Raw genomic sequence first — 12,175 nt, 5'->3', positions numbered from 1 at the left:
CCCAAAAAGCAAATAACCTGATTAAAAAATGGGCAGAGGATATGAAGAGACACTTCTCCAGAGAAGAAATTCAGATGGCCAACAGGCACATGAAAAGATGCTCCACATCGCTAATCATCAGGGAAATGCAAATTAAAACCACAGTGAGACATCACCTCACACCAGTAAGGATGGCCAGCATCGAAAAGACAAGGAACAACAAATGCTGGAGAGGATGCGGAGAAAGGGGAACCCTCCTACACTGCTGGTGGGAATGTAAGCTAGATCAACCATTGTGGAAAGCAATATGGAGATTCCTCAAAAAACTAAAAATAGAAATACCATTTGACCCAGGAAACCCACTCCTTGGAAATTACCCAGAGAATACAAGTTCTCAGATTCAAAAAGACATATGCACCCCTATGTTTATCGCAGCACTTTTTACAATAGCCAAGATATGGAAGCAACCTAAGTGTCCATCGGTAGATGAATGGATAAAGATGAGGTACATATACACAGTGGAATACTATTCAGCCATAAGAACTGAACAAATCCTACCATTTGCAACAGCATGGATGGAACTGGTGGATATTACGCTCAGTGAAATAAGCCAGGTGGAGAAAGACAAGTACCAAATGATTTCCCTCATTTGTGGAGTATAACAGTGAAACAAAACTGAAGGAGCAAAATAGCAGCAGACTCACAGACTCCAAGAAGGGACTAGTGGTTACCAAAGGGGAGGGGTGGGGGAGGGTGGGTGGGGAGGGAGGGAGAAGGGGATTGAGGGGAATCATGTTTAGTACACATGGTGTGAGGGGTCCGTGGGAGAACAGTGTAGCACAGAGAAGGTACATAGGGACTCTGTGGCATATCACTACACTGATGGACACGGACTGCATTGGGGTATGCGGTGGGGGGGGGGACTAGATTACATGGGTAAATGTAGTAACCACATTGTCTTTTCATTTGAAACCTTCTTAAGAGTGTATATCAATAATACCTCAATAAAAAGAAGAAAATAAAAGGTGCAATATCGTTTTGGAATCCATCCTTTCCTCCCCATTTCCATGGCCTCAGCACAGATCTCATCGTCTCTGGACTGAGGAGCACTGTGTTTCCCCAGGGCCACCCCCACCCCAATCCTCTCTGGTCCCGGGTTACACACCTCTCTGGCTTCCTACTGCCTGCAGGCTAAAGTCCAAGCACGGCCCTTCCCAGTGTCTCCAATCCTGTCTCCCACTTCCCCACCCAACTGCCCTGTGCACATGAGCAACACACGGTACCCTTAGCACCACAGACCAGGCTGCGCTGGACCCCGACAGGCAAGGCTCCCGGCTGAGTACTGAGTACGCTGCGTGCACCACCTCATCCAGTCTTCACAACGAGATGCGGTGGGTAGGGCCTCTTGCTATCCCCGATCACAGGGGAGTAAAATGAAGCCTAGAAGCCACTCTGGGGGGCCGTCCCCTAGGTCAGCAGCGCCTGCCCTGCTCCCACGCTCCCTGTCGCCTGGAGCCCAGCAGCTACTACAGCACCCTGCATCCCCCCACGGTCTCCTTCCAGCTCCGCCCCGGTTGTCCTTCCCTGGTTAGGCCGCTCTTCACCCCAAGTGATAACTCAGTCTCTGGTGTCCCCGTGACACTTCATACATTCCTCATTAGAAAGGTACCACACTACATCACGTTCCAACCAACCAATTAGAGTGTGAACCCTCGAAAATAACAGATTTTTTAAAAACTCTTTTCCCTCTAACCATATATAGCAGGTAGGTAGTAAACCAAGAACAGGTGTGTCAGTATTCACTGTGTGCGGTTGCCTCCCCTCCTGTTCTTGCATATTCGACTCCCACCCCACGTTTCAAAGCCTAATGACAGCTTTCCCTCTGGTCACTTTTCTTTCCAATCCTCTTCCTAACCAGTGGTGGACTCACTTCTCCAAAACACAGCTCTGAGCCTGGCTCTTCTCTGCTCAAAAATATCCCTGCCCCCTCGGTGCTTTCCAAGCAGTGCATAGGTTCTTTACTCCGGAACTGACGTGACCATGACCTGGCCTTGGTGATTTCACCGTAACTTAGGTCATTCCCCTACAGCAAACCAAATGACGCCACTTCCTGTTCTCTCAAAGCACATAACGTTCTGTACGCCTCACCCCCGAAATGCTCCACCCGCCTCTTCAAAACTACCTGAACAAAATCTCACCTTCTTCAAACGGATTCAGTCACTCTTAGGAAACTGTCCTTGATTGGGCACATGGCAAGAACTACAGCTCTTCTGAATCCCACAGCATTGTGCTTTTACCTCTTTTGTGGGCTTTAATCTGCTCTGCATAGTTGTCCTATGATTTAGATACTTAGCTCATTCATAATCTCCTTGACATCATCACTATTCCTTACAGAACTGCACCTAACCTGAGTGTCTCATACCTGGCAGTGCCCAATAAATTTGATGTGGCACATTTTTTAATGAATATAAAAATGGTAGGTTATGCTCAAACCTAACTTTTATGGGGTTTTTTAAAATAATTAACGTGAAGTCAAATTGTTTGAATAACCTTGTTATCTTCCATTAAGACTCTAACGCTGTGGCACGTCAAAAAACAGTTTTGGAAAAATACTGATGTTAACTGGCCTCCGTCTTTTAAGAAGTCAGGTCAAAGGGTGGAAAAATCACCTATGTGGGTAGTAATCACACAGTGACAGCCAGTGTCAAACACTGAGCTAAGCATTTAATGTGCATAATTTCCTTGGTTCTTACAAACCGCCAAGGCGGATTAAGCTATTTCACACCCTGTGCTTGAGACGCCCGCTGAGGCAGAGAGAAGTGCAGCAGTTTGCCCAGTGGGAGGTATCTTTTGAATGGCTGAGACAGGATCCCAACCAAGCTAGAAACATTGACCAAAAACTGAAGTTCCCTGTAAAGCAGTTACAATGGATGCTCACCATTCATCTACGCCATATTTCAACATTATCACAAACTACTGAATCTATACTGCACGACTGGGGACAGGTACCTTTCCTAGTGACCTGATTCAACCACAGGAGATTTCGGATGAGCCACAGACTTAGCAGGAAGACCAGCAATAACACTCTAAATTCTGCACCTTTACAGGGGAACAGGCAGTACTACCCACAAGTATAAATACATATTTAGGACTCATTCAACTGGTCATTGTCCTTACGACAAAGTTGACCACTAGGTGGCAGGCGTATACTTTAACAAGGTGGTTTTTCCACATTGCACTAAGATGAAGGTAGCTTAAGTTTTCCCAGCTCTTACAGTTTACAAAATCTTGTTAAACTGCCTAGTTTTCAAAGATTACTTTGTCACTTTTAGAGTCGTATGTTCCAAATAAACGACTCTAAGAAAGAAAATCATTTTCCCTTATTGAAAATTGCATTACTTACTTAATATAATATACACACTTCAATAATAACCACAGCTCAAACTAGCTTTAAATATTAAGTACAGCCATACTATCAATGAATTCAAAAAAGAATAATATGCTGTACATTATAACATAATAAAGACTAAAATTTAACTTTCTGTAATGCTATTTAAGACAAACTGCTTTTAATCCAGGAAGGGTGGAGTTCCTGCATTTTGCAAGGTGTTTTTTGTTTGTTTGTTTCATCTTGTTTGTATTTTGTTTCTAAATGTCGAAATAAAAGATTTTGCGAGCACTTCTCGGCAAGTAACAATGAAGATCAACGATATATAAAATGCAAATTGGGCAAAACCATTATATTTTTTTCTTTTTGACATTTAAAAGTACAAGAAGCTTCATTCGCTACACAAGAACTCTGAGGAAAGAAATGCAACTTAAAAATGTGATAAACAGGAGATAAGAATGTGATAAATAACTGAAGGGGGACAAATTAATGAGAATGTTTGATATCTTGATTTGGATGGTGGTTATATGAGTGTATACACGTCATAATGCATCAAGCTACACATTAAGGTTTATGCATTATATGGTTCCTTAATAAGAAAAAATTTTAAAAAGAAACTGATTATCCAGAAAAAGAAAAATGTGATAAACATCTTGAGGCAAATTTGTAGGATTATCTGTCAATATATGTGTACTTTTAATAACTGGTGACCCGCTCTCTACTATTGGTGCCCTCTGGTGAGCAGAAATTAAATTACACATTAAAATTTGTATCATATTAAATTGATTACATATTTTATATTATGTATTACTTATATTAAAATTATATAGAGTGCAAATATACATGTAAAACTTTATAATCATCAAAAGCCACTCTCAGAAGCAATTAAGTGAGAAACTCATGTTCACCTAATATGCCTTCAGAAATAAAATATTTTAAGGATTTTTTTTTGTTAAGCAGAAAATAAATATCCCCACCTTTAACATAAAGAACCTGCTAGACCTATGCAAATCCTTTTTTGGGGTTTGGAATGGGGGTTCCAAACCATCAATGGGGCAGGTCGTGGGGCTTGGTGGGAGGAATTGTGGCTTCCTCTCACCATCTGGGAGGAGTGGAGCCCAGACTGGTTCAGGCATTGGCCAATTACATAAAGCAGAGCTAGCAGAAACTGAAGCTCCTTCCCAAGGCGGGCAACTAGTCCTGCACCCTTACAACTGTTCTACAGGCTTCTTGGAAAGAGCCAATGAGTGAATGGTCATCAACACACAAAACCTCTGGAAGACTACTGGCCCCGAGGTGTCCATACCGTCCTAGGTCCATAAAATCAAGGCAGCCTCACTTCCCTGACTGACCAGGATTCCTTCAGGTTGATTTAGATCTGAAAGTGATCTGCAATAGGATTAACTTTCTAGGTCTCTCTGAAAAGTGAAGATAAAAAAATGGACGGTCCAGAGGGTGTTGTGCTTTCTGAGTTCCCAAGGGCTGCTGTGTAATCACTCATCTGCAGGCGTTGAGTCAAAACTGAGGTCCTCTCCAGGATCAATGGGAAGGAACAGCTGGCTAGGGAATTATTTTGTATGGCAAGAATCAATTTATACCTGCAAAATAGTGTAGGAATGTATGTGAAGAATAATTTGCAATATATACACATGTGTGCATTCCCTCCTCTTTCAGCCATGTACGGTAATATTACTGAATGTCTTTATAAAGTGAAAATTATACAGTGAGGTGAAGTAGTCTGGGTGCTTGGAAGGATATGAGAACATTGCTCCTGTAGCCTTGACAGTTATTAGCTAATTCAATGCATGAAATGGTTGTGTTCTACTCTAAAAAGCAGCCCACTAACCATCATAAACACTTCTTTGAACTGCCATCACTCAGGGGTTGACAGGTATCAAACTGTACGTTTCTAACTCATCCTGAGAAATAGATCAGATCAGAACATGTAATGGTCTCAACACAAAGAATCTCATTTATATGTATTCTGTTGGAAAGGTTTAGAAAACAGTTTAAGAACAGTTTAAAATATAGAAAGAGCTATGGGTGATAAATAACATTTCGGAAATCAAATTTTCTGAGAACCTCTATTAGCTGCATGGGGTGGAAGAGGGGTTTTTATCGACTGCCCCCCACCTTTGCCCCGAATCTAGCATATGGTTGGAGCTCAATAAATAGCTTTGAATAAGTGGTGTGCTAAGTGCCACCTTAAGGAATTTCACACATTCATCAGCAATTCACTTCAAAAGAGATAAAGATGACTTCCGCCCTTGGTAAGCAGAAACTTGAGGAGAGCAACAAGGCAGCACAATCCGCACGCGGCGCCGGGTCCTGTGGCAGCAGATGGAGAAGGAGCAGATACCAAGGGAAACACCTGTGCGCCCGGCCATGTCCGGGGGAGACAAGCACCGTCAGGCGGCGCGTCACCCGCAGGAGGCCCCCGCTCTGCACTTACCTCCCGCCTCTTTTCCTCTGGACCCGAAGCCCCGCAGAGGCTCTGCTGAGGGCGGCTGCTGGCTCCGCTGTCCTCACCGCCTTCGCCGCAGGTAGCTTGCTCTGAATCCTGTAGGGACACAGGCCCCTGCCCCCTCCGAGCAGGACCCTCTGCCCTTTCCCCACTGTCCCCTGAACTCGGGGACTGCGCGCTGAGACGGCTCCCAGCGCCTGGGCTCCGGGGGCCGAAGGCTTGGATGTGGTGGGCCTCGGGGGAGTGGAGGGTTGCTCCAGGTCGAATGGGAACTGGCTCCCAGGGGGTGCTGCACCCCAGGCTTTGCTCGACACTTCGCAGGCAATCGGGCCCGACGCGGAGTTGCCGGCGCACAGACGGGTGCTCGCCGCCGCCCCGGAGCTGCCCCCTCCCGGGGCACGAGGGCTGCGTCCGCGGCCGCCCGGGACGCCTGCAGCAGGGCGGCCCCGAGGCCCGGGGACCCCGCGCCCCTGCCCCGCGCGCGCTCCAGCTCGGAGCCCGGGGATGCCCGCCACGGGCGCGCTCTCCCCCCCGGAGCCCTCTGCCCGCCGAGCCTCTCCGCGCCCGCCGCCGGGATGCTGGGCGTCCTGTGGTGCGCCGGCCTTGCCCGCGCGCCCCCCGCCGCGGGGTGCTGCCGCTGCCCTCGGGCTCCGTCGCCGGGAGCCCACGCCCCGGGGCCCCCGGCGGCCCGGGCACAGCTCCCGGCCGCGGCCCTGCAGGCGGAGGCGGCCCGGGCCGGAGGGCGGCGGAGGCGGCGGGAGCGGGGCGCGCGCCTCCGGAAGGCGTCGTCCGCGTCCTCGGGGTCCGAGCGGGCGGACGCGGCCCCCGCCCCGGCGCCGGCCCCGGCCCGCGCGCCTCGCACCTGCTCGGCGGGTCTGAAGACTGCAGCTTTTTAACAGATCCCGTTTTCCCAAAGGAGGCGAGGGCGTTCTGCGCGGAGGGCCGACCCACCAGGCCCCCGGAACGCGGCCTCTCGGGGAGGCGCCCGTCCGCTTCCTGCTCGCTGAGAAGAGGCGCAGGAGTTTGGCGGGGCTGAGCCTGGCGTCCGGCGCCTCCGCCTCGGGGCCGTGGCTGCCGCTGCACCCCCCATTCTGGCACGCTGCGTAGGTCCCCATTTTGGGGTCCGAGACTGAACAGGGATTGCGGCGAGTCGCCCATGGCCGTTCGGGGCTGTTGTCATGTTCTCCGTGGCCACAGGGCAGCGTGGTGCAAACCCACAGGTGCACCTGCGTCCAGCGGCCCCGGGTGCAGACCTGCATCTCCCGGGCGGCTGCCAGCCTGGCCTCCCCCCTGCTGTGCACACCAGGCTCCTCAGCTGTGTCCACCGCCTGCAGCAGAAAACAAAGCAGGGGTTTAGCCATTTTCCCCCACAGAAGAGCCTCTGTAAGCAGAGGCTAGTTATTGTGTTTACTAATTGCTTACAAAAAATAAAAAGGCACTTCCCTATGACAGAGCTGATCAAATAAAAACTATTTTAAATTAAGTCACAATTTTACCTTTTTTCCCCCCAATTCAATTTCGACATTAATTAAAGGGAAGAATGCAAATATACATTCTTTAAGAAAAAATACTCATGGGTTGTATATTCAGTATGACAGTAAACTCCTGAATCCATTGAAACTTCAGGCTAAACTTTTGGGAAAACTGCTGGAATACGAAAGCCAAGACATCATTCCCGACTGTGTCTTCTGTTTCTCTGAAACAGAAATTTTAACTATCCAAAAACAAAAAAGACAACTATTTCAAAATGTGTCACAGTGAAATGCCAGCCTACACTAAATTAACACAGCTCACACGGAGTGCTTAGTGTGCGAGGACTAGTTAGTGCACGACAGTGCAAGGGGCTGTGATGCAGACCAAGATGCCCTCGGCTGCTTCTCATCTACAAAATAGCCCAAAACTCTACTGAGACAGCTGCCAAGTGCTACAAGGACATGAACCGGAGGGACCCAGCTGAGGTCACATGATGCTGGGCTTCCTGAAGGAGATGGCATTAGTGAGCGGCCTCTACCAACAGGTTCTAACTGGCTGGGGAAGAAAGATATGAGGGTAGTTCTGAAAAACCAGAAATTCAGATAGAAAACCTCAAACCAATAGTGCACCTTCCTTTGTCCCCAGGCCCTGAGGCCCGCCCCCTACCTGCGTCCGTGCTCTCTCCCCCAAGGGAAAATGCTGCTGTCCTTTGCTGATCAAGCCAAGGCCTGCTTAGCCTTCCAGGGCCAGCAGAAACGTCACAGCCCCCTGTTCTCAATAAGTGATTAATGATGGAAGGAAGGATTATGATATTAACTGTAAAAGGCTGCCATGTATTAAATGCTCCCTATATGCCAGGTCCCTGTATGAAGTGCCTTAAAAAGCAGTGAGCACTCATACAAACCTACAAGGTCAACAGAATGATTTCTATTCTAGAGATAATCAAATGCATGCTTGGGCAGGTGAGGTAACTCATTTCGGGGTTCTGCAGCTGACCCCTAAACTGATGCTCTTTTCTACTGCTTCAGACTAACAGAGAGGCAGAGCTGGGGTGTGAACCCCAGGCATCTGACTCCAAGCTCAGTGCCTCATGACATAACCCTAAGTCAAATCCCAGAAGTTCTTACAATGCCAGTCAAGGCCATTGTTCCAAAGAGAATATATAAAAGCAGAAGAGAAGTAGACAGTGGTATGAAGACCTGGAGGTTAGCTCCCAATTTAGATAATCCCTCACAAGTGCAGAAGAAAATCCGACCATGCAGAGAGGTCTCATCTGATTCCACTCTCCAAATTCTCTGATGGGTTCATCTTTATTTGCCCCTACATCATGCCCACTGAGGAAGGATTCCCAGAAAGAAAAGGTTGATTCCATTTGGGACGAGGAAGACTACATAGACGTAGACCCTGGAGTCTTTCTGATGTCCGGTCACCCCATTCCATTAGTCAGAAGACTGATGAAGCCATGCCCTTTACTGTTTAATGTTCTAATAGGGAAATTAGGGAACCCGAGAGCTGTGAGTTGCAGCTGAATGAGCCATATAAGCAGAATTGTCCTAGTACTAAGGCTGGCTGTGACATTTATAACAAGTTGCAAAATGAATCCAACATTCAGAATCACCCGTCCACCCTCACCTGCTCTGGGAGGGACAGGGGATGGTGGTGGTTCCAGCTTCTCCCCATCTTCAACTGAAGCAGATAGTTTATGCAAACTGCCAAGTCCACTCACAGGCAATGAATGACTGCATATTACAGGAAGCGAAGGCTGAGTCAGAGGTGTGAGTAGTCTCCTGGAATATTGAAGGCATTCCCCAGTACACAGAGAGATACTTATTTCTTAAATGCATTTCATCCAATCATTAGTAACTATCAAGCTAGCTGAGCAGTGACTTAAGTAGCTAAAAATGACAAAGAATGCATACTCTGTACAAGTCCAGGAAAGTCACTGAACAAGAAAGCAGCAAAACCAGCAACAATAACACAAATCCCAGTGAGAAGGATATCTGAACATTTAATGTTTTTTTATCAATAAGTGTTTTATTCTGCATGTAAGCCATTGTGTGACAATTGTGCAAATAAGTGGTAGATCTCTAGTTCACAATCATAGCTCGGCTACAAAACCAGAAATGAACAAAAATTTCTGGTAAGTAAAAAGGGCTTTGTGTGTAACTCAATCTGTATATTAATAATATGACATGCACATTTAGTAATAGATATTTGTGATATCTAAAATGTGGGTAAATGGATTAAAATAAAACTGAAATCATGACTAATCCCAATAATCATTTCCAACTCTTTACTTGCATATAAAATAGATTAAAATTCCCTGGTACCACTATTTTTCTTCTTCTTAAGCAAAATAAGTTACTGTTAAATATTTAAATAATCAAAATAGAAATCACTTCTGAAAATACAAATAACTTAAACAGATGGCAATTGCTATAGGAGAGCTTTAACATGTAATTAAAGGAGAACTTTAACATGTAATTAAAAAAAAAATAAGGGTGTAAAACAACACATACAAAAAGCTATGCCAATAGAGGACTTTCTCTGAAACTAGACTACCTGAACATCAGTAGATATAAGACATAGGCAAACATCTCATATTTGATTAGGCTAATTCGGCTACAACCACAAAAGAAAACATGAGTCTAACACTTGGACTCAGTACTTTGACATATATCTCCAAGTAGGATTTGTTTTCCTTCCCTCACCTACCCCAGTTTAAGGCCTTGACGACCAGTTACTTTCAATACAGTTTTTCAGAAACTAGTGAAAATACCTCTGTCTTCCTAGTCAGGATTGCTCAAAGGAGAAAGATATGTGGAGTTGGAAATTTGATGGCAACAGCAAATTTAATCTGAATGTAAGTACATTGTTTTCAATTGTAATGTTTCAAGCCAACAGCAAAAATGAATCCTCGTGGCTATAAGGAGATTATGTACTTTCCCAAGTGTTACTTCATTTGAACCAACACCGGCCTTAGGAAGAAAACTGGCAGGCACCAACTGCTAGAGAATGGCCGCAGGTGCCCAGACTTAACTCTACAGACGACATCTAATGAAAACTGGAGAAAAATGGCTTTTGCAGATGATAGGCCTCAGAGGGCCTCTGTCAACAGACATCTTATGATTAAGGAAGGAATACAATGAAAGCGAGCATCTTCGTCGGTGTGCATGGCACTGACAAAACTGGATCAGTAATCTGGTCATTTGTTCCTACATGTGTTTCTTGGGCCCATGGTGGGCTGCAACAAAGAGTGAATAACATCAGAAAGTACAGATCGGCTTGAGGGTCAGGGGGCTAGAAGAAGCCTGAGAACAAAACATCTATCCTTCCTTTAGAAATGAAATCAAACCACACAAGAACCCGTAACGTTCCAGCAGGTAACTAGACAAAAAAATTATTTTTCTTAAGTGCTAATATACCAATTCTAAATATCAATGACTTTGAACATTCTAGACCTTACATGTTCCAGAAGAATCTGTTGTAATGGGTATCATTCGTATATCCATCACTGAGAACACAAAGAGTTTATTTTAAAATGCTTTGATCAAATCTCAGACAGCTGATGAATTCTTAAGAAGATAGTTGTTTTCTTGAAGATCTTTCTGTGCCAATGTCAACTCCAAAAATTCTCTCTTTGGAGAGCTTCACAACCACTTTGCATGTCATCTCCTTATAAAGTTCTAATCTTTTTAAGCCTGAAGCATTCAGCATCATTTTGAGACTTTTCATTGATTTTTACTTTTCCCTTGTCTAGGTTTTTGGTAGTACAAATGGCTTCATTCTTTTTATCTTCAAAAACTAAGTTTTCTCTGCAGAGTAAATAATTCTTGTATTAATTCACTCTTTTGTTTTTGGGATTCATTTAACCGGCCACTTTCATGTTCCATTGACTTCATTTCCATTTTCAAAATGTTAGCCTGGTTTTGTAAGTCAGATATTTCAATCTTGAGATTTAATTTCATCAGAAGTTCTCTTTACTTCGTTATTTCATACTCATTATTGAAGTCTGTAATTTCCTTAATAAATTTTTCCTCTTCGGTCACTTTTTCCTTTGTAGCATCAAAAGTTTGGAGAAGCATATTCCTTTGGTTTCTGATTTCACCGCACTGTCTTTCAGAAGCATTTTCATGAGTCCTCAAAAGCTGTAAGAGGAAGGCTTTTTCAGAAAATTGCTGAGCCTTAGGTTCCAACTTGGTTCTCTCTTCCTTCAGCTCCTCCATCGCCTCCTCCGTTGTCTCACCCATCCGTTTCTTTGCCGCCTTCCTTCCCGCAGCAGGCGTCAACCCTCCTGGGCCCCCTGCTCGGAGAGAATGATGCGCTCCCACAAGGACTCTGAACTCATCTCAGGCCCCAGCTGCGGAGGATGCTGTTTTTGTCCTTAATTATTTTATAACCGAGTCTGAGGATCCCTTTCTTGGGAGGGCAGGTCCCAAATCCCGTATGATTGACCAGTGGGTCTTCACCTGCTGCTCTTGTCAAGGAGGCTCGCTTCTCACTTGCCTTGGGATGTGGGGCTGGGGGCGGCCGCCGGTGGGGGCCGGGAGCGCAAAGCGGCGCCTGAACATTACTATATTTAGAACATCCAGCTTTTATCAGAAAATTGTGAATCATGAAGAGACATAGGGAAGTATAGCCCATGAGCAAGAAAGGAGGAATTAATATAAACCATCCAGGAAGAGGCCCATTATTGGATTTACTGAACGAGGACTTCAAGTCATCCTTTACAAGAATGTTCAAATCCCTAAAGTAAACATCTAAAGAATTAGAAGAAAGTAAGAGCATGATGTTTCACTAAAGAGAGAATATCAGTAATGAGATAGAAATTATTTTAAAAGAACCAAATAGAAATTCTGGGTTGAAAAGTG

At 45.4% G+C, this 12,175-nt stretch overlaps 1 protein-coding gene and 1 pseudogene across 3 annotated transcripts in view; both read right to left on the bottom strand.

Annotated features, from left to right (window-relative positions):
• The window catches only part of LOC118969026 (uncharacterized), a 50,506-nt gene extending 43,283 nt beyond the window's left edge, over positions 1-7,223 (bottom strand). For all 3 annotated transcript variants that reach the window (XM_073227178.1, XM_073227111.1, XM_073227148.1), the window contains exon 1: positions 5,820-7,223. In XM_073227178.1, the coding sequence (XP_073083279.1) occupies positions 5,820-7,192 (1,373 nt within the window). In that variant the 5' untranslated portion in view covers positions 7,193-7,223. The remainder of the gene's footprint in view (positions 1-5,819) is intronic.
• Positions 7,224-10,861: 3,638 nt separating this feature from the next.
• LOC108386628 (coiled-coil domain-containing protein 172 pseudogene) lies at positions 10,862-11,652 on the bottom strand (annotated as a pseudogene).
• Between the last annotated feature and the right edge of the window lie 523 nt (positions 11,653-12,175).

Source organism: Manis javanica, chromosome 1, assembly GCF_040802235.1.
Source record: "Manis javanica isolate MJ-LG chromosome 1, MJ_LKY, whole genome shotgun sequence".
Lineage (NCBI taxonomy): Eukaryota > Metazoa > Chordata > Mammalia > Pholidota > Manidae > Manis > Manis javanica.
Note: the sequence above shows the minus strand (reverse complement) of the source record. Positions and strands in the feature narration are given on the sequence as shown.